The 22,038-nt window shown below is 39.4% G+C and overlaps 1 protein-coding gene across 6 annotated transcripts in view; it reads left to right on the top strand.

The window, feature by feature from the left end:
- Positions 1-22,038, top strand: part of LOC103032461 (transformation/transcription domain-associated protein) — a 134,604-nt gene that overhangs the window by 36,726 nt on the left and 75,840 nt on the right. For 3 of the 6 annotated variants that reach the window (XM_049464430.1, XM_049464432.1, XM_049464429.1), the window contains exons 26-41: positions 44-304; positions 747-908; positions 2,889-2,985; positions 3,197-3,318; positions 4,331-4,501; positions 5,491-5,565; positions 7,887-7,907; positions 9,377-9,496; positions 9,629-9,748; positions 10,888-11,052; positions 11,348-11,529; positions 11,674-11,872; positions 19,408-19,536; positions 19,945-20,211; positions 21,515-21,721; positions 21,837-21,995. In XM_049464430.1, the coding sequence (XP_049320387.1) occupies positions 44-304; positions 747-908; positions 2,889-2,985; positions 3,197-3,318; positions 4,331-4,501; positions 5,491-5,565; positions 7,887-7,907; positions 9,377-9,496; positions 9,629-9,748; positions 10,888-11,052; positions 11,348-11,529; positions 11,674-11,872; positions 19,408-19,536; positions 19,945-20,211; positions 21,515-21,721; positions 21,837-21,995 (2,457 nt within the window). The remainder of the gene's footprint in view (positions 1-43; positions 305-746; positions 909-2,888; positions 2,986-3,196; positions 3,319-4,330; positions 4,502-5,490; positions 5,566-7,886; positions 7,908-9,376; positions 9,497-9,628; positions 9,749-10,887; positions 11,053-11,347; positions 11,530-11,673; positions 11,873-19,407; positions 19,537-19,944; positions 20,212-21,514; positions 21,722-21,836; positions 21,996-22,038) is intronic. The other 3 variants (XM_049464431.1, XM_015606321.3, XM_022664796.2) reach the window with 3 other exon arrangements.

Genomic DNA, 22,038 nt, shown 5'->3' with positions numbered 1-22,038 from the left:
TGAGAACAAATCATATCCATGCATGCATCCATGTTTCCCACAGGTTTCTAATGGTGCGGTTGCCATGGCAAAGACCACACTGGAACAGCTACTGGTGCGCTGTGCCACTCCGCTGAAGGAGGAGGAGAAGACTGAGGAGCTGCTGAGCGCCCAGGACAAGTCCTTCCACATGGTGACCCACGACCTGGTGCGAGAGGTCACCTCCCCTAACTCCACTGTGCGCAAGCAGGCCATGCACTCGCTGCAGGTTCTGGCCCAGGTCACCGGCAAGAGCGTAACCATCATCATGGAGCCGCATAAAGAGGTGCGTGTTCACATTCACTGTTAGTGATGTCATCTAAATCTAAAAAAACAGAAGCTTCTTTTCTTCGATTTTTACACTTTTGTGGGGTGAGGAGACAGTAGGCCAATCAACTACAGTTTGAGGACAATACTAGGCCAATCAACTACATTTTGGAATCAGGACAATACTAGGCCAATCAACTACAGTTTAAGGACAATACTAGGCCAATCAACAAATGTTTGGAATGAGGACAATACTAGGCCAATTAATGACCGTGTGGGATGACAGTAAACTAGGCCAATAAACTGCTTTTTACACCGTTATTTAGGCTCAAAGTAGCTCCACACCTCTTTGGTAGAATCCGGAGAACTCTGACATTTAAAACTTGGGATTAATAACTTAAAACTGATTTTTATTGTCAATTTTAGTGTCCATGTTGATCATGTCTGTCGTTTGCTCTCAGGTGCTGCAGGACATGGTTCCCCCTAAGAAACACCTGCTAAGACACCAGCCTGCCAATGCTCAGATTGGCCTGATGGAGGGAAACACTTTCTGCACCACCCTGCAGCCTCGCCTCTTCACCATGGATCTCAGCGTCGTCGAGCACAAAGTCTTCTACACAGAGGTGAGATTGTCTTACACAATTTACAGAAATGTAGGAAGGACTGAAGCAATCATATTTTAATCTGGTTACCTTTATAATTGTATTATTGTGTTAAATAGGTGATTATAGCTGTAATCAGTTATTTTTCAGAAAAACAGCATTGGAATCACTTCCTATAAATATTTCTGAATCCGTGTATCATTCGTTCATTTGATATTCAATTGAGAATCAAAATCGGAAAATTAAAAAACCAATTCGTTTTTTCGTTTTTTCGTTTTTGAATATAATACCAAAAAACGAATAACGGCTTGTATTTTGTATTTTTATTTGGTTATCCAAACAAAAATTGGAAATTTAAAAAACGGACCAGGAGCCGAATTTGATTTTGATTTTGAACTTGACCCATTTGTGTGCCCCGGAAGTTACTGATTTGTTTATTCTTGGTGGGTTTCTGTTGCGCGGGAGTTCACTGCAGTGTTATCTACACAGTCTGTATTGCTGTAGGCTTTGGATGGAGTTGAGGATGGAGAGTTTTATCTTGTTCAGAGGAACTAAACGCGTTGCAGTGAAAGAAGACGATATGACAACAGAAAAAATCGGCAGGATCTTTCAGGTGTTTGTCTAACGTTCCGTAGCTAAATGTCATATTTAGTTAATACCTTCAAAAAGATCTTTAATTAGGCCAGAATGTGGTTCCAGTCCGGCCATGCTGCCTACAGCAATACAGACTGTGTAGATAACACTGCAGTGAACTCCCGCGCAACAGAAACCCACCAAGAATAAACAAATCAGTAACTTCCAGGGCACACAAATGGGTCAAGTTCAAAATCAAAATCAAATTCGGCTCCTGGTCCGTTTTTTAAATTTCCAATTTTTGTTTGGATAACCAAATAAAAATACAAAATACAAGCCGTTATTCGTTTTTTGGTATTATATTCAAAAACGAAAAAACGAAAAAACGAATTGGTTTTTTAATTTTCCGATTTTGATTCTCAATTGAATATCAAATGAACGAATGATACACGGATTTTTCTGCATTCTGTGCCTGTTATATAGAGTTTTAGCTCAACTGTTTTACAGTTTTTACTTTTTTCAGCCTAATGCATTTACCATTCTGGTAACACTAGGTCTGACGAATGAATCCTTCATTACCTTAAATCTTCTGTGCTGCTGGTGTGGGGGGGAAAAATCAATACAGCTGAACCTGTATTAAGAAGAAGATCCAACCAGCTCTCACAGCTGTATTGAAAACAAATAAACTTTAACTTAAATAAAAAAAACATGTTAATTATTTTTAACTCTATGAATGCGTATTTAGATTATTATGACCAATATAGTACATGTTTATGGACAAAGCTCTGTTGGCAGCTAGGTAAATAGCTGTAAACAACTTTAAACAAATTAACATTTGCAACCTTTAAAACGCTATGGAAATATTATAGTAGTAATTTAGCAGAATATCAAATGATCTTGATCAGTCACTGACTGCAGATTTGCTTGTATGTTTGCATGGACAGTTCTAGCCAGATGCTGCTGGTCACAATCATTTTCACCCACTGCTCTGTCCAGTGTGGGTGGTAATGTCTTCATTATAGTAGCTGTAGATATGTGAGATTCTGGATTGAGGAATGACTAATGTGGGTACAAATGTCAAATGTCCCATTCATTTGGCACTTCATGCTTTTCTCTGCTGACAACTTTTATGAAGATGCAGATTTCATTTTCCAGCAGGATTTGGCACACTGCCCACATTGTCAAAAGTATCAATTGATCTTATATAATAAAATTTTTTTTAGTCAATTTTTTAATTGAAATAAATACTAAAACCACTTCACTGTGTGTAATATATCTATATCTATATACAGTGGCTTGCAAAAGTATTCATACCCCTTGAACTTTTCCTCCTGTTAAAATACTGACAAAACAAATGCAGATACCCAGCTTGTCCTGGCAGACTGATGCTTTGTTTTTTTTCAGTAGTACGTTTGTTTCTTTTTGCAGTTGCTGAATCTGTGTGAGGCTGAAGATGCTGCTCTGATGAAGCTGCCCTGCTATAAGAGCCTGCCCTCTCTGGTGCCCCTGCGCATTGCCGCACTCAGTGAGTAACTTGTATCTGTAGCGTGCTCTCATGTAAAGACCTACACGTCCTGAAATTTCTGTTAAAAGGGGTCAGCAAATTACAGCAAGTTGAGGAGATGCTGGCCCCCTAACTAGAGTTTAAGAAGAGATAGAAGTGATAGAAGGTGAGAAAAGAATGAGCGCGTACCTTCGACTCGCACTGAACTCTGTTTCTCTGGGTGTTTGTGCAGATGCTCTGGCGGCGTGTAACTACCTTCCGCAGTCCAGAGAGAAGATAATCGCGGCGCTCTTCAAGGCCCTCAATTCTACCAACAGTGAGCTGCAGGAAGCTGGGGAGGCCTGCATGAGAAAGGTCAGTTTTCTCTCTTTCTCTTTTTTTTTTTTTCTCTTTCTCTTTTTTTTCTCTCCCTCTCTTTCTCTGCTGCCGCTAATGAGTTCTGCCAGGAACAATCAATACAGGATAGAGTGAGGCAGGCGGAGAGGAAAATGAATGTGGCTGTAATGCATCATCTCGCCGTGGAAGGCCGGCCTGGGCATTATTAGAGTGGCCTTTCCACTGCTAATGGAGATGCACTGGGCTTTGAGTTTTTCTGCTCCCCCACTGTTGACAGGAGACTGAGAGAGACTGAAAGACAGTGGAGATTTGTTTGGTGTGCCGTTCAGCCTGATATTACTCTGTAATATATTTTTTGTCTTTTTTTTATTTTATTTTATTTGTCTAGGCTCTGAAATATATTCTAATATCATTAAGATAAAAATAAAATACATGAATCTTAGACAGTGTAATGTTTAATGCTTAGGTGTTGTAATGAGATTTGAAATGATCTTGTCTTCGTGGTAGCAGCACTAAGAAAATGCTCATTTTCACAAACCTGTTTGTCTGTTATAAAAAAAAATGTAGACTCCAAATGTTCATTGTTGACTAATCAATTAATTTGCAGCACTAAACAAAGTAGTGTCCAAACACGAACAGATTACACATTTCCTCACTAAATGTCAGCACTTTCCACATTTAAAGAACAATGTTCTGGACATTTTAAAGGATCTTTAAATCCATGTTTAGCTGTTTCTATCAATTAGAAGTGAAGACAGAGAAAGCTAGAAACAGGAGTTGTACCCACAGCAAGCAGAGATGGAGGGCATGTCAGAAATTATCATTGACTAATCGACTAATTGGAAAATAATCAACAGTTTAGTTGACTACCAAAATAATCATTAGTTGCAGCCCTAGTATTAACTAGGTCTACATTAAATGTAGTGTGCAATAATTATAACATTATTTTAATCTCAATCCAAGACTGTTTCAGCCCAAATCTGTTCTAATGTTATTTTTATGTGTGTCTGTGTTTTTATGATCTTCTTAGTTCTTGGAGGGAGCCACCATCGAAGTGGATCAGATCCACACACACATGCGTCCTCTTCTGATGATGTTGGGAGATTATCGTAGCCTCACTCTAAACGTGGTTAACAGACTCACCTCAGTGACACGCCTCTTCCCCAATTCCTTCAATGACAAGTTCTGTGACCAGATGATGGTGAGTAAAATTGCATTTGCGAATACTGTATGATTTGCGAAGCTTACGATCATAAAAGGCAGGTGTGGAGAACTTGTATACAGCTAGTCTAAAGTAACTATATGATGATGTATCTGAATCAGATATCTGAAGGCAGGTGTTTTGTAATAAATAGTTTTTGAGTAGTTTGAACACATTTTAGAACTTGAAGAACGTCACTGAAATGTGCATAGTGAGGACGCGGGTCCTTAAAAAGTCTTAAAATGCCTTAAATTTAGTTTACATATTCAAGGTCTAAAAATGTCTGGAATTTTAAAATGGTTGGGATTAAAATAGGTCTAAGGAAAAGTGAGAAATGGGGGAAAAATGTGAGCAAGGGATTAATTGCATGTAAAAATAACCATAAAATAAAACCAAGACTGACTGTTAAACACTAATCACAAAAAATATATAATTATAGGCTTTTTTTGTACTTTTTTATTTATAACTACTACCTTTTTTTAATAAATTGAAGCTTAATTATAGTGTACATAGGAATGTAAATGGTTTATTAATTAATGTGTCATTCAAGACCATTAAAATGATTAAACGATTTTAATCATGGTTTTGTTTGCTTATTATTTTTTTGCGTTTATTATTAGCATATTCTAAAAAAATTGTTCTCTTAACAGCGCACTTTTATGTTTGATAGTTATTTCAAATAATATTTGCTAATAGAAAGTCAGTAATGTTCCCTAGGGTGGACTGTTTTTTTTTTTTTTTTTTTTTTTTTTTTTTTTTTAATTAGTAAAACTTTTTGTATACTATCACCTAGTTTTTAATTTTTTTTTGCCACAGTAATATTATTGTTTTTTCTTGTCTGAGGTATTAAAAAGGTCTTAAGTCATTAAATTTGAGCTTTAAAAATTTACAGAGACCCTGAATAAAACTAATGTGTATGTTTCATTCAGCAACACTTCTTTTTTTTTTTTTTTTTTATATATTTTTATTGTTTTTTCTTTTTCTTTCAGCAACACTTGAGGAAGTGGATGGAGGTTGTGGTGCTCACGCATAAAGGAGGCCAGCGCAGTGATGGCAGTGTAAGTGTAAGTCCGTTTTCGTTTTGAATACTGTCTGTGCTCGTGCGCTGGGCTTCAGCAGGTCAAGTCAACGTCCAGCACCCACCAACAGTCTCCTAATAACAGCCCACTGTTCTTGACTACGACCTTCCTCATTCCCTCCTTAAATACTGTTGGGTAAAATATCTGCGCTTCCGTGAAGATATATATTCCTCACGCTGTGCTCAAGGCTCTGCAGCCAGTACACAGACGCTGTGTTGCAGCAGTGCTGTGTGTAATTAGAGAGTGGTACTACAGGCCTAAGGTGTCTGGACTGTGCGAGCCGGTTCTCTCCCTCACCCAGAGCACCCTACTCTCCAACGAGGTGCGAGTGGCCATATTACAATCAATGATTAATTAGGCGCCAGCTTCCCCGGGGCCGGCTTGGTAACGAGCCTCTGAGCGCCGGATTCTTGTTATCTCGCCGGCAGATAACCTTGTACAGGAAAGAAAAGGTGAAAGGAGGAGGTCTGCTGTTTCACACATCTCACAAATCACTGCCACTCTTTCCAGCTTTCTGTTTGCACCAGCTTCCTCTAAACATATTGTAATTGCATGCAAATTGGCCCTCTGTTCCTGCAGCTTCTAATGTACCTGCAGTTGGGATGGGAGGAGGCGGGTTTGGATGGGGGTGAGGTGGGTTTCTGCAAGAATTGGACTCTTGATACTCTTGGAAGTTTTGGACTGTATTCCTTGTGTACTGTAATATTGCAATATTGCAATACTACATTTTTAAAGCCATGGAACAAAACAGAATCCATGTACCCCCTATTCTTTCTGTGGTGAAATGCAGTTTGTTAGATTTACCACAAACCTCCCTTCTAACATATAATTATGGGCAGTAATTATATTATTTTTTATCTACACCTGCAGCTGAATCTTTGTTTTTGATGCATCGTACTTCATATATTTTCATACATAAGGCGAACTGGATTATAAGGCATATAATGCAATGCAAGTAAGAAAAAAGGGGTATCGCCATATTTCCCTTCTAATTCAGCAGGTCTCGTCGCTGGGTATTGGTGGGGGGTAAACAAAACTGAAATTCTTAAAAATAAAATAAGATAAAATAAAATTAAGTCAAACAAGCGCTATATGTTAATTTACACAGATTTCTCTGCTGAAAACTGTTAATTTGGGTGAGTAATTTATGTTTATGTAAAGGTAGCTTAGATCTCCTGATTTGCACATTTCCACTAAGGCTGGGTGCAGCAGCATTAGTGGCTAAGCGCTAAATGCACAGGTCACAGTCCGATAATACTAACAATAATCTAGATTTTAATTGTGAAAAATATGGTATCTTGAACAGTTCATTAAGGCTGCAGAAGGGAGAGGGATTGAGATAAAAAAAGATTCTGCTGGTCGTTGATGCGCTACAGTGTAAAACTTGGTACATTTTCTGCACAGACAATTGGTCGACCCCCACGCCCATCAATCGTTTTCCCTGTGATTTTTTTTTCTTACGTAATTTGTTCTGTATATAATCAGAATTAGTCCTTATGTTATAAAAATGTTCATAATTAGAAAGGGACAATATAAATGCTCTAAAAGGGCTTGGAATAAAATCTTATTTTTTTATTAAGAGCGTAAAAGGTGTTTTCTAGTTTAGTCACTAGTTTAGAATGTTATGAAACGACATAAAATGGCAATTTAGCAATTATACACGAAGCTTTTAATTTGAAACGAGGGATGCAAAAAGTGTGACAAGGGCACGGTATGTATAAGTAAGACTGGAGGGAGGAAAAAAGATAAAGCTAGATAAGGTTAAACAAGCTAATGCTTTGTTAGAAATGTTTTACAGTTAAAACAAAAGAACAAACCAGCCTTTGGTGAACAAAGAAATGCTTAGGCTAAGTAACTTAAGCTAACATTACTATGCTAGCCCTGTACAGTTTATATCTTCAGCTTAATAAATGCACACTTTTTGGTAGTAAAAAGGTAGTATACTAGCTAGTGTGGGCCGGCACTGCATGCGGTTCATAGTTTGCCAGTTTATTGTTAAAATAGAAAGACACAATTTTAGAATTCTAATTCTTGAGTTTTCTGTTGGGGGAAAAATGTGTTTTGAATGTTGTTAATGCTGAAGGAGTAAAGTTCAGGGATCAGTTTCATCACTCCGTCTTACTCCACGTCCTTCTCCACGTCCTTCACGAGTCACTCACTCTCTCACCTTCATCAGCTCTCTTTTCACTCTCCTCCTTTCTTCCTTTTTTCTCTTTGTAACTCTCATTCATCCTGACCTCACTGATTTGCTCTGCTGTCACTCACTGCTTTGCTGATTGTATTCGTTGTCTTTCGCTCCGGAGCAGCCGGCCACGGAGGGTGTGGAGGTGAGATGGCACTGTGTTGGGAGGCCCTCACTGGCCCTGCCCTCGTTTGCCCTGTGCTTGTAGTTCTCTCTCTGTTTCTCTTTCTCTCTCTGTGCTGGTGGAGTGCTCTGTAACCGTGGCTGTGTTATTCTGTGGTGTTGTGTTTGACTCCTCTAACTCCTGAGATCTCGCACCTGTTGTGGTGAACTGTGGATTTAGTATTTCGTATGATTGTGGGCTGAATTTACTACACTATCAAGTTAATAACAAATAAAATTATAAAATAAAATTTTAAGTATAGAATTTTTACCTGGGTAGACCTGTAAAGCTAAGCTAACTTAAGTAGACAGAACTGTAATTCTTTAAAAACAAAAAAACGTACTTTTAAAGTTAAACAAGCACTGGATGTTAATGTACACAGATTTCTCTTCAAAAAAACTGTTTATTTGGGTGAGTAAAGGGCTTCTGTTTATTTACAGTAAGCTTGACGGGTAATGCTAATGCTGCTCCAGCAGTGCTACCCAGGGTTAGCAGCAGGCTACAGGCCGATAAAACTCAGCTCTGAATGGTGAAAAGGTTAATGCTTAGCGCAGTTAGAGGCTAATGCTGCTCCAGCAGTGCTAGCCGGGGTTAGCAGCAGGCTTCATGCCAATAAAACTCAGCTCTGAATGGTGAAAAAGCTAATGCTTAGCGCAGTTAGTGGCTAATGCTGCTCCAGCAGTGCTAGCCGCGGTTAGCAGCAGGCTACAGGCTTATTAAAACTCACCTTTGAATGGTGAAAGAGCTAAAGCTGGAAGTCCTTTTTAACGCTGTACTTTAGAAGACTAGCATGTGCCTCTTCCAACAGGTGAAGTCAGCCTTTACCTCTTTTTAAATTACTGCTGATGCAACATCGCAGATTAGCTAGTGTACTTAATTAAACGCAGCTTCCAAGCTTTAATACATCAGCTAACAGATGCCTGTGCTGACCAACACACTACAAGTGTTGTGGAGACTAAATGCCCCGAAATACCCAGAAATGCCCTGAAATGCCATCTATCCACCTCTAAGAGAGAGCAAAGCCAATTGTGCTCTCTCGGAGTCTGGCTGCTGATGGTGTAAATGATCCAAGATTCGAACTGGCTCTCTTCTAGTTATATTATAGCTACACCTTATTCCAGTGGTTCTAGCTATAGTTAGTTGCCACCAGTACTCCCTCACGTGCACATAGCAACCTGTTTACTCTAGATTGTGTATCTTCCTGCCCTCAACTGTACAGGAAAGTTCTCAAAAATAGTATATCAATCATGTCTTGGTTAAATGGTAAGGGGTGAGTTTGTGCTCTATTAGTTGTTCACTGAATTTTTTTTTTCCCTAAATTTCCTTCCCATTTTGATCCTAAAGATTTTTCCCAGTGTTTTTTACTGTTCAGTGTTTTACCGTACTGCAGGCCTCCATTTTTTGGGTTGCCAGTTAATGATCTTTACCTGTCTACCGTCCTTCCTTTGTAGGAGATGAAAATCTGCTCAGCCATCATAAACCTCTTCCACCTGATCCCAGCTGCTCCTCAGACTCTAGTCAAACCCCTGCTGGAGGTGGTGATGAAGACGGAGAGAGCTATGCTAATCGAGGTACAGCTTTCCTTCTTCTTCATTGCATTCAGGAGATGAAGCGACTGGTCAATGTGGTTTGTGTTCTATTAAATGTGATTTCATAATTAGTGTGAATTCACTGTTGTGTTTTTATTATCTTGTGCGCACCAGGCGGGCAGTCCCTTCCGAGAACCTCTCATTAAGTTCCTGACCCGCCATCCTTCCCAGACGGTGGAGCTGTTCATGATGGAGGCCACCCTGAACGACCCTCAGTGGAGCCGCATGTTCATGGTGAAGCCTTTAATCTGCATAACTTTGATTAAATGTTGTATGTTTTAGTTTTAAACATGCTAAGCATTGTTAACTATACACAATTGCCCTGTTGGTGCAGCTTTTAGATTTACTATCACTCTATAGATCATTGCCCTGCACATACTGTACATTAAACAAGGTGCTAAACATGATGCCTTTGAAAAAAAAGCAGTGTAAGACTGGTGGAGGAGAACATGCCAAGATGCATGAAAACTGTGACTAAAAACCAGGATTATTCCACCAAATATTGATTTCTGAACTCTGAACTGAATTTTATGAATATGAACTTTGTTTTCTTTGCATTATTTGAGGTCTGAAAGCTCTGCATCTTTATCTCTAGCTCTAAATTACAATATTTTTATTTGGAATTTGGGAGAAATGTTGTCCGTAGTTTATAGAATAAAACTACTCAAATACTCAAACATAAACCTATAAATAGCAAAATCGGAGAAACTCCAGTGATCTCTCAATTTTTTCCAGAGCTGTACGTTTGCTGAACCTTTCAAAGGTTTATAGAAGTTAAAGTAAATGTTCTTCACACTTGGTTTCTTTTAAAAAATGTTACAAAGCCATAAGTGGTTCTGCAATGGAACTATTTCACCACATAGTTCACCACAAAGTCACTACTGTCCTAAAAATGCTCCATTATCCAAAAATCTGCTAATAGTGTTTTTCCACCGATGTGGAACCGGCACTGTTCTTGTTCGCCAAACTAATTTTGTACCAGTTTGCCGTGTTTCAACTAACAAAAAATGAGGTTTTGAAACCAGGAAATCGTTCATTTGAAGCAGGAACCAAAGAATACTAGGTTCTGTGCAGCAGCATGTGATGTGACATTTTGACAGTTCCACTAAAACTGGTGGAAACGCGGGCTGGGTTGCTGAAAACCACCACAGTTTTTAAAAGCCCGAATGGGTCTGGTTCAAGAACCAGATTTCTTTTGGTGGAAAAGACCTATAAGAGGGTGGTCCTTTAGTGAGCTCATTCTTATCCTAAATGAGGTACAAAGTGCACATATCGCAATAAAATAAATCATTTTGTACACAAAATGTTGTGCTGTTAGCATTTTGTCCTGGCTAAATAAACTAACCACTGATTTGATAATTCCCTCATTTCAGAGTTTCTTGAAGCACAAAGACGCCAAGCCTCTCCGGGACGTGTTGGCTTCGAACCCGAGCCGCTTTGTTCCTCTACTGGTTCCTGCGGGAACTGCAGCCACTGTCCGGCCTGGGTCCCCCTCCACCAGCACTGCTCGACTGGACCTGCAGTTTCAGGCTGTTAAGGTGAGTGAACTTATGTTCAGTCATGCTCCCTCTATTGAATGGTTATGGAATGTGTAGTTTGTTCATCTTGGTCATCTCTATTTTTTAGTATTATTCAATAAGCAAAATAGCCTATTTTTTCACACTATAAGGCACAAAAAAGTTTTGTTTACTTAACTTAGCTTGGTTAACCTACCCCTGTGTTACAGATCTGCATTTCCTTAAGGAAGAGTGCACTGATGTACTTTTTTTGGAAGACTGTTTAGATGAATGATCAACAATCAAGCTTATGTATAATCCTTCTGTTCTGTTTTAGATTATAAGCATTATAGTGAAGAATGATGAAGGATGGCTGGCTGGGCAGCACTCTCTGGTGAGCCAGCTGAGACGTGTGTGGGTCAGTGAGGCCTTCCAGGAACGCCACCGCAAAGACAACATGGCCGCCACCAACTGGAAGGAACCTAAACTCCTGGCTTACTGCCTGCTGAGTTACTGCAAGTATGTGCAACTTTTTATTGTCTCCAAAAGCATTATCCTTTATTCATTTATCTATTTATTTATTTATATTTTGCTAAGTTCCTTGTCTTCACAACTCGCAAAGAAAATTGTTTCAGATTCATTGCGTTACTATTGCTTTCACAGACGTAATTTTTCTGAGATCGAGCTGCTCTTCCAGCTGCTGCGAGCCTTCACCGGCCGATTCCTCTGCAACATGACCTTCCTGAAGGAGTACATGGAGGAAGAAATCCCCAAGAACTACAGCATCGCCCACAAACGAGCCCTCTTCTTCCGCTTTGTTGAGTTCAATGATCCGCACTTCAATGACGAGCTCAAAGCCAAGGTGAGACGCACTGAGACCCACCGCATCCACACTCATCATAGATTTCTTTGATCATTGTTGTTGGAAGTTCTATGAGAAGAAACCCTGACAGGCTGTTGCATGGTGCCGGCCATGGGGTTTAATGATCATGTGAACAGAATCAGTAATGATCTTATAAGACCTCAAGATAGAACTCAGAATGAACTAAAGGTACAATGAATGAAGATTTTTATTATTCATATTTTAGCTGTGAACACTCTCGCTAGCTAAACGTTAAGCTAGTTCGTGTTTATGTTGTAAGTAAATGGCTAGACTTCTGCTCCTCTTGCCCTCACCTGTGTTTGTCAAGTAAATATACACACTGCCACCTAGCATAGCAAAGTGACAGTTGAGAACATGTACGCTAGGACCCTAAATTATTTTGATTGGTCAAAAATAGCTTTATTCGCCTGAAAGTCACACATATCAGATATTACTGTTTTCAGGAGATCCTAGGTCATTCAAACACTTCTTTATTTAACATGTATATATGAACAGATTTTAGATATTGGTGTGAATTCATACTTTTGAAAAAATTGTTTAGAAAAACAATCCACTCATTAATTTAGTTTGGAATTGATCATATAGTGTGATCTATGTATCATATCAAGATTAGGAAACTTGGGAAACTGGAATGTAGGCCAAACCCACAGCCTGCATTGTGTTAATTAAAAAGTGATAATGAATTTCTAAGAATCAGTACAATATTCCCAATAATACTCTAACATTCATGTGTAATTTATATTCTTACAAGGAAAATACAGCTCTGGGTAAAATTAAGAGACCGCTTCACTTTCTGAATCAGTTTCTCTGATTTTGCTATTTTTAAGTATATGTTTAAATAAAAAGAACATTGTTGTTTTACTATATAAACTACAGGCATTTCTCCCAAATTCCAAATAAAAATATTGTCTTTTAGAGCATGTATGTGCAGAAAGTGAAAAATGGCTCAAATAATTACAAATAATGCAAAGAAAACAAGTTTTAGGAGTTCAGAAATCAATATTTGGTGAAATAACCCTGTTTTTTAATCACAGTTTTTAATGCATCTTGGCATATTCTCTTCCACCAGTCTTACACACTGCTTTTGGATAACTTTATTCCACTCCTGGTGCAAAAATTCAAGCAGTTCAGATTAGTTTGGTGGCTTGTGATCATCCATCTTCCTCTTGATTATATTCCAGAGGTTTTCAATTTGGTCTCTTATTTGTTTTTTTTCAGAGCTGTATTATATGTTAGGACTTCAAATTGATATTGGCTTCAGGAATATGTTAAGAACGTTTTATTTTCATTATTATTGTTTTATCAACCAGTTCTAATTATTTGTCACTGCTTCACATAAAGAGCTCATGTGTGGCTTGACTTTGCTGTGACCCTTTTCCTGTATTAGCTGGGGGGGGTCAGGGGGGGCTGTGACTGATTTTATGACACGGGCCGGCGTTTCTGTGCTCCACGGTCAGCATCACAAACATCAGCCTCATTCTTAATTATGGCCGTGAGGTCCGGGGCGCTCCGCTGCCGTCACGCTCGCCCTGCGTTGGGTTTCTAATCCAGCACGTGAGAGGTCCTGCTGCTGAATATGCATGGACTCGCCTCTCAAAGGCACGGCGTCTCCAACGAGCACCAAGCCACTGCTCTCCGAGGAGCGCTAATGAATATTTATCCGCAGATTACTTTAATGGCCATCGCTCATGAGCCTCCAGCTCAACCTTAATCAGCTCTGACGAGGTTGGGGAGCAATCAGAAGGCAGAATGGAGTGGAGCACAAGCTTCAACTTGGGGAGGAGATGGATGTCCTCGCATTGCAGATTGTGTTTCATGGTTGTCAAATGAATAGAATCCCAGCGGCTTGTTTCAATGTCAGGTAGTAGGAGTGAGACAGAGCACTGGATTATACTGTTTAATACAGTTTAGTCTGTGAATCAGATAAAATATACATTTTAATACTGATTTTACTGCTTGATGTGTAATAAATAAATAAATTAACGAGCAAGCCCACAATGTGGGTGAATCATTCCCACTTTGAAAGATACAGGTGCATCTCAAAAAAATTGAATATCGAAAAAAAAAGTTACTTATTTCAGTAATTCAGTTCAAAACTCATGAAATCCGCATCTCCATAAAAGTTGTCAGCAGAAGGAAGCATAAAGTGCTGTAAGATTTTTTGGGAAAATACTGCACTAACTTTAGACTTGATGTAACACAGTGGACTAACAACACAGCAGATGACCAGCAGATGCTCTCCAAACCATCACTGACCATCAGAAAATTTTTCATTTCATTTGGAAATCAAGGAAATCAGTATTTTTTTTTTATGGCTTGATTACATGATTACAAAGTCAGTCATTAGAATATCACAGATTCCCAAAAGCTTAAAAAAAAAAAAAAAAAAATCTAAAACATGTAAATAATAAATCTATAACTTTTTAAACACTACAGTCACAGGAATGTTCTTAAATTCAATTTAAGCAGTGTGCAAAAGTCTTAATTATTGGTCATCAACCTTTTGTCACATTTTATTTGTGTAGCCATTTAAAACTTAGCCTTTATGTGTTTGTAAATCACGTGGTCCGCTGAGCCTCGTTCCCACCCACACATTCTCGCTTTCGCAGTTTAAACTGCAGAGCGACACAGAATCACAGACATTTATGTGGGTTGCCAGTATAAAAATACAAATTCCTCATTGGGGGGTTTTTGACAATCACCTCTCAGGTCTGTGGAGACTCATGTGAGATCATACAGGGGATAAGTTGTTGGAGTATGTGCATACTGTTCTGTAATTTACTGCATATATCAAATCATACATAATTCATAATCAGAGTAAAAATAATTGACATCCATTTCAAGATGATTACTTACAATTTTCTTTTTTAAATCTACCTGAAGTTTTTCATTTTGTAGGTTTCAGTCAAAACATATTTTCAATCATATATTTCATCATTTAATGTTGTCTTTTCTTGTATGATGAGTGTATCGTCACACCCCTACAAGTCAGTGGTTTAGGGCAGGTTGTGATATTAATAGTGCATTAATAGTGATTTTTGCTGTGGTATTTTGGTGACAAAATCCCTCCATTATAAATGGTACAAGCATGTACTAGTGCGCACATTTATTATTAATTTGTGTTTAGCAGTAGTAGATGGAAACAATAATTAATTCACGTTTTCCATTATGTTTTAAGGAAGTTCGTGTAATGATTATGAAATATCTGAGTGGTACCCAGATCCAAGTTCCAAATGTTTGAGTGAGCAATTTTTACATTAGTTATGGAAACTTTTAAAATTGAAGGATTTCCGTCTCAGTTCTGCTACAAATGAGGGAAGGCATTCATATTCTGACAGCTTACCCGTCACCACTTTTTGTAGGGCTCTGCATATCTGAACTTTCTCTCACTGTTAGTCAGAACAGACCATCCGTATCTCAGCCTCTCCTGTTAAAAGTGCACACGGAGATGTTTTCCCCGAGCGGCCACAGCTGCATGTTTTAACATAATGCGTGCTGTGTGTGCGTACGTGTGTGTTGTGTGTGCGTTTAGGGGCTGTGTGCTGCGGTAATAGATAGTGTGTAATGGAGTCTGCGCTGTTCCATCAGTCACGCTAACGGCGGAGGGGCTCATTAGGGCGCTGGATAATGAAGGCACACCTGCAGCCCCATCGCCCGGCTGATACCAGCACTATACACACACTCATTTATTTTACACATGCGTAAACAACAAAAACACACACACAGCGGCCGTCGCCACGCGGCGCAGCACGGGCGACCGGCGCAGCCAGGTTTTGTCTCGTCTGGAAAGACAGACGAAGCTGCTTCTCGTCTCGTCCACTGCTCTGCGTGGATTATTGCAATGAGGAAATTTTAATGCTGAACGATGCATGCTGGGTGATACAGCAGAAACAGAACATTACTATCCCTGAAAGCATGTTCACAACTTGTAAAATGCATCATATTTACTTTCTTGAGCATAATGAATCAAGAACACATGACTCCTACCATAAAACTCCTTGAAGATGGTAAAGAATGCTTTTAATGAGTGTTTAAAGTTGTTGTTTAACATATAAATAGTATGTAGATATATAGTGACAAACAATTCTACTGACTCTTATTTTATAGACAGCTTGTGAAAGAGAAAATAAGTTCAGTTTCTTGCTGGTTTACGGCATCAACAATGGCTGACAGAGGTTGCATGTTATACCATAGTTAAAAGACACAAACACTGAAATTATTCCTTAATCCTAACAGATAGTGGTGAACAGTCTCAGTTGTGTCCTCTTAGCACAGTGTGCTGTCACGTAAAGGAATTGTACAGTAGCTTTTAGCCTTGCCTTTACCAATGTCTTTGGTTTAGAGACTTGCTGGTGATTTTGTGTTTTTCTCGATTTTGCATAGCCAATAGCATTCCTTTTTTGGACAGCTTTTTTTTGCGCTAAAGACATTTGACACTGGCACGAGAAATCCCATGGTCACAAAGTCTGCTAGTTACAGGAACACAGGTTGCAAGATGAACCAGAGTATAGAAGGGATGGAGGCGCTGCTCTCCAGTATCAACATCAAATTCTCCTGCAGTTGAGTTATCATTTAGAAGGCAAGACTGTGAAGTAACAATTTTTTTTTCTTTTTCTCGAGTAAGCCTGTTTTTCTACCCTGTTTTTATGTCATGCTTCTTTTTTTTTTGGGCCTTAATGTGCTGCTAATCTTCTGTAATGACAATACAGTTGTGGTCAAAAGTTTACATACACTTGTAAAAAAACATAATGTTATGGCTGTCTTGAGTTTTCAATAAGTTCTACAACTCTTATTTTTCTGTGATAGAGTGATCGGAACACATACATGTTTGTCACAAAAAACAGTCATAAAATTTGGTTCTTTCATAAATTTATTATGGGTCTGCTGAAAATGTCACCAAATCTGCTGGGTCAAAAATATACATACAGCAACAAAATTTGTCAATTTTGGTGATGTAGCGAGTTGTGTCAATCAAATTAGCTTCATGTCATGGCCTCTTCACTTCTTGTAAGTGATTCTGATTGACTACAGCTGTTGACTTCTCATGAGCCCATTTAAATAGGGCTCATTTGACCCAGTGATTAGACTCAGCTACAAAAGCTACAATGGGAAAGTCAAAGGAACTCAGTGTGGATCTGAAAAAGCGAATTATTGACTTGAACAAGTCAGGGAAGTCACTTGGAGCCATTTCAAAGCAGCTACAGGTCCCAAGAGCAACTGTGCAGACAATTATACGTAAGTATAAAGTGCATGGAACAGTTGTGTCACTGCCACGATCAGGAAGAAAACGCAAGCTATCACATGCTGCCGAGAGGAGATTGGTCAGGATGGTCAAGAGTCAACCAAGAATCACCAAGAAGCAGGTCTGCAAGGATTTGGAAGCTGATGGAACACAGGTGTCAGTCTCCACAGTCAAGCGTGTTTTACATCGCCATGGACTGAGAGGCTGCCGTGCAAGAAAGAAGCCCTTGCTCCAGAAAAGGCACCTTAAGACTCGGCTGAAGTTTGCTGCTGATCACATGGACAAAGATAAAACCTTCTGGAGGAAAGTTCTCTGGTCAGACGAAACAAAAATTGAGCTGTTTGGCCACAACACCCAGCAATATGTTTGGAGGAGAAAAGGTGAGGCCTTTAATCCCAGGAACACCATGCCTACTGTCAAGCATGGTGGTGGTAGTATTATGCTCTGGGGATGTTTTGCTGCCAGTGGAACTGGTTCTTTGCAGAAAGTAAATGGGATAATGAAGAAGGAGGATTACCTCCAAATTCTGCAGGAAAACTTAAAACCATCAGCCCGAAGGTTGGGTCTTGGGCGCAGTTGGGTGTTCCAACAAGACAATGACCCAAAACACATATCAAAAGTGGTAAAGGAATGGCTAAACCAGGCTAGAATTAAGGTTTTAGAATGGCCTTCCCAAAGTCCTGACTTAAACCCCATTGAGAATGGGGTTTAGTGCTAAAGAAACGGGTTCATGCAAGAAAACCATCACATTTAGCTGAACTGCACCAATTCTGTCAAGAAGAGTGGTCAAACATTCGACCTGAAGCTTGCCAGGAGCTTGTGGATGGCTACCAAAAGCGCCTAGTTGCCGTGAAAATGGCCAAGGGACATGTAACCAAATACTAATGTTGCTGTATGTATATTTTTGACCCAGCAGATTTGGTGACATTTTCAGCAGACCCATAATAAATTTATGAAAGAACCAAATTTTATGACTGTTTTTTGTGACAAACATGTATGTGTTCCGATCACTCTATCACAGAAAAATAAGAGTTGTAGAACTTATTGAAAACTCAAGACAGCCATAACATTATGTTTTTTTACAAGTGTATGTAAACTTTTGACCACAACTGTACCTATGATGCTATAACTCCACTACAACCCGTGTTGCACTTGAACCTCTTAAACTCTGTGTAACCACCTGTTGTTTTTCTATTTTTCCCTACTGATATAACGTGGGTACAACTTGGCCTGTTTGCCTTGCTTTACATGTAGTTAGTGAACGGTAGGCCTAATTTGTTGTAATTCAAGTTACTGAGAGAGTAGGTGGGTAATGAAAGCACTGTACTAAAACATGGAATGTGCTACTCATATTTAGGGTTTAATCTCAGGTTTATCAAGCACTGAAGATGAGCAGTAGTATTTACTCTCCTCATAAGTGAGACAGGCGTTCAAGATTTCAAGACGTTTTTCTCTCGTGTTATTTGTCCCTCCCATTTCTCAGGCTTTTTTTTTTTGGTCTTCTGCCTCTTTCTCTTGCGGTGAGAACACATATTTTTGACAATGCTCTCACATGCGTGTCACATTTTTGCTGTCTGTTCCATCCCTGGATGTTGAGCAGGAAAGCCAGAGGGGAGCAGGAACGGTCTAATGACATTATTATTGTAATGTTCTCTCGTGTCAGTGTGATTAATATCACAGAGCTGGAGAAGAAAACTGCCGTCCATGACTGGAAATGGGAGCCGCCACCCAGCCAGTCTCTTCTCATTCTCACTTCGTCACACTTTTTAATGGCTTTATTCTAGCCTGGGCTGCCAAAGCTGCCTGAGGTTGATCTATTAAGCGCGTGCGTTGGAAGTAATAAATTATAGCACGTACTTGACAAGCTAGTCACTAATACGGTCCGGGCTTAGCTTTTGAAGCAGTATGGCTGTGTTATTGCTGATCTGAGGAATTGATTACTGCAGTTCTTTGTTGGAGGATTGATGTCTTTATGGTCATGTCAGAATGTCCTGTTTTTGGATTTTTTTTTTTTGTTTTGTTTTCTATTTATGCCCCATTTGAAATCACCAGTTGCCCTTGACGTTGCATGAATGATGAATGGATCAATAAAAGCTAATTATTTGGAATAAACATACTTTAAATTAATAGTCCTGTCGAGAAAAGCTAATGTTAAAGCTGACATTATTAACCTTTTAATCAGTGTTGTCTATTTTAGCATGCCAGTGCCTGTTTTTTTTCTGAGCATCATATTTCTCATTTCTTTTCTTTTTCATTTGTGACCAATTTCCAGGTATTACAGCACATCCTACACCCAGCGTTTCTCTACAGCTTTGAGAAAGGAGAAGGGGAGCAGCTCCTGGGACCCCCCAACCCTGAGGGTGACAATCCAGAGAGCATCACCAGTGTCTTCATCACCAAGGTACCCAGCATTATCCATACGTTAAACCTTTCGCTATCCGAACTGTCACTCTCCCTTTACCATGAGCCACGTTCATCAGGAACCCTGACCCGCGGCTGTTATTTGTCTGGAAGAAATGTCACGGCCTCAATAAAGGTCATAGTGTTTGTGTTGCCGAGAATCCGATTATAGCCAAAAAGCTCGGGGTTAATGACCTCTATTTGTTTCACGCTCAAATTGATTGTCTCGTCTCCTGCTGAGGGCAGTAACTGTGACAGAAAGCAGGGTCTCATCCTCTTTAACCACTTCTGATACCTGGCTGTAGTAGTTAGAGCTTTGTATCAGGTAGAGCATACTGAAATCTAGAAATTAGAAGTGTTTCTTGTGGAATAGTGGGTCATGTGACCTGTCTGGGGTCTTGTCCTGCAGGTGCTGGACCCAGAGAAGCAGGCGGACCTGCTGGACTCGCTGAGGATCAACCTGCTGCAGTTCTCCACGCTGCTGGTGGAACATGCTCCCCACCACATCCACGACAACAACAAGAGCAGGAACAGCAAGCTCCGGCGTCTCATGACCTTCGCCTGGCCCTGCCTGCTGCCCAAAGCCTGCGTAGATCCAGCCTGCAAGTACAGCGGACACCTGCTCCTGGCCCACATCATCGCTAAGTTCGCCATTCACAAGAAGATCGTCCTACAGGTTAAAGATTTTGCTTTACTTGTGGCTAAGGATGAGTAATATGACAAAAAAAAAACACTAAAATCTTTAACTGCATAAGAGGAATGCCTATATATATAGGATAAATTAAGAATATATATTTTTTAATTAATTTGTACCCCAGAACACACCATATTGCTTTATATTTAAAAACTAGCCATGTTTCTAAGGCCCAAGCCCATTCTTTTTTTTTTTTTTTTTTTTTTTTTTTTTTTAAACACCTACCCCTTGTTTTTGAGTGTAAAACTTTCTCTTGGAATAGGTTTAACAACAAGTGGAAGGGGTGATATCCTCCCTCTAAGAATTAGGACAATGATTTACACAGATATACAGATATACAGGTCTGGAAAAAATTAAGAGACCACTTCAGTTTCTGAATCAGTTTTTCTGATTTTGCTATTTATAGCTATATTTTTGAGTAAACTAAACATTTTAATTTTATTATATAAACTATGGACAAGATTTCTTCCAAATTCCATATAAAAATGTATAATTTAGAGCATTCATTTACAGAAAATGAGAAATGGCTGAAATAACAAAAAAGATGCAGAGCTTTCATAAAAAATAAAAATAAAATCCTGTTTTTTATTAACACTGTACATTTTGGCATGTTCTCCTCCACCAGTCTTACACACTGCTTTTGGATAACTTTGCCACTCCTGGTGCAAAAATTCAAGCAGTTCAGCTTGGTTTGATTGCTTGTGATCCATCTTTCTCTTGATTATATTCCAGAGGTTTTTTTTAATTTGGTAAAATCAGAGAAACTTAAAATAAAATATTTTTTTCCAGAGCTGTATATCAGAGGAGCGCTAAAGTTCAGCAGCCTAGCTGCTGGTTAACTTGTGATCTTTAGGGTATCGTATCTCTTTAGAAAAGGGGGAGTGGTACAGCAATTAATTATTACTGTCGGTTCCTTAAATACCTTTTTATTAACTTGCATTAGCATTTATTTGATTTTTTTTGTTTTTCCCTTCTACCTTGCTGGATCATCTGTTGCCATCTGTTGCACTATTTAAGGTGGAATAAGAAAGTTGGCTGGCTAGCTAGCTACTGAAGCAAACTACTAACGTTATTTTGTTATACTTCTTCTGAAGGAAGTGGCCACAAAACATTGAAACTAAACATTTAAACCGTGGATATCTTAATTTTTCACAAGGAAAATAGTCACATTTATTGGTTTCTTTGGTTTCTTGTGCTTCATCTTGTCAGTGATTCTCATAGCTCTCTGTTTAAAGTGTGGACACTTAATGTATTAAAAGTGTGTGTGTTTGTTTTGTCTGCATAGGTGTTCCACAGCTTGCTGAAGGCTCACACTATGGAGGCCCGTGCCATCGTACGGCAAGCCATGGCTATCCTCACTCCCGCCGTGCCTGCCCGCATGGAGGACGGGCACCAGATGCTCACTCACTGGACACGCAAGATAATCGTGGAGGAGGGCCACACTGTGCCGCAGCTGGTGCACATACTACACCTCATCGTGCAGCACTTCAGGGTACAACGTTGCACTTTGCACACAAGTGTCTGTTTATTTTTGTATTTGGGAGTTTTGGTTCAGTGTGTTTTATTGTGCTCTTTCTGTGTGACTGTATTTGTACATGTGTGGTCAGGTGTATTATCCTGTGAGGCATCACCTGGTTCAGCACATGATCAGTGCTATGCAGCGTTTGGGCTTCACCCCCAGTGTGACCATTGAGCAGAGGAAGCTGGCTGTAGACCTGGCTGAAGTGGTCATCAAGTGGGAGCTGCAACGCATTAAAGATCAACAGGTCTGGATGGAAGTTTTGCGTGACATATATTTATATATATATA

Source organism: Astyanax mexicanus, chromosome 15 (assembly GCF_023375975.1).
Source record: "Astyanax mexicanus isolate ESR-SI-001 chromosome 15, AstMex3_surface, whole genome shotgun sequence".
Classification (NCBI taxonomy): Eukaryota; Metazoa; Chordata; class Actinopteri; order Characiformes; family Acestrorhamphidae; genus Astyanax; species Astyanax mexicanus.
The sequence above is the reverse complement of the archived record's forward strand: the minus strand, read 5'-3'. Positions and strand labels throughout refer to the sequence as shown.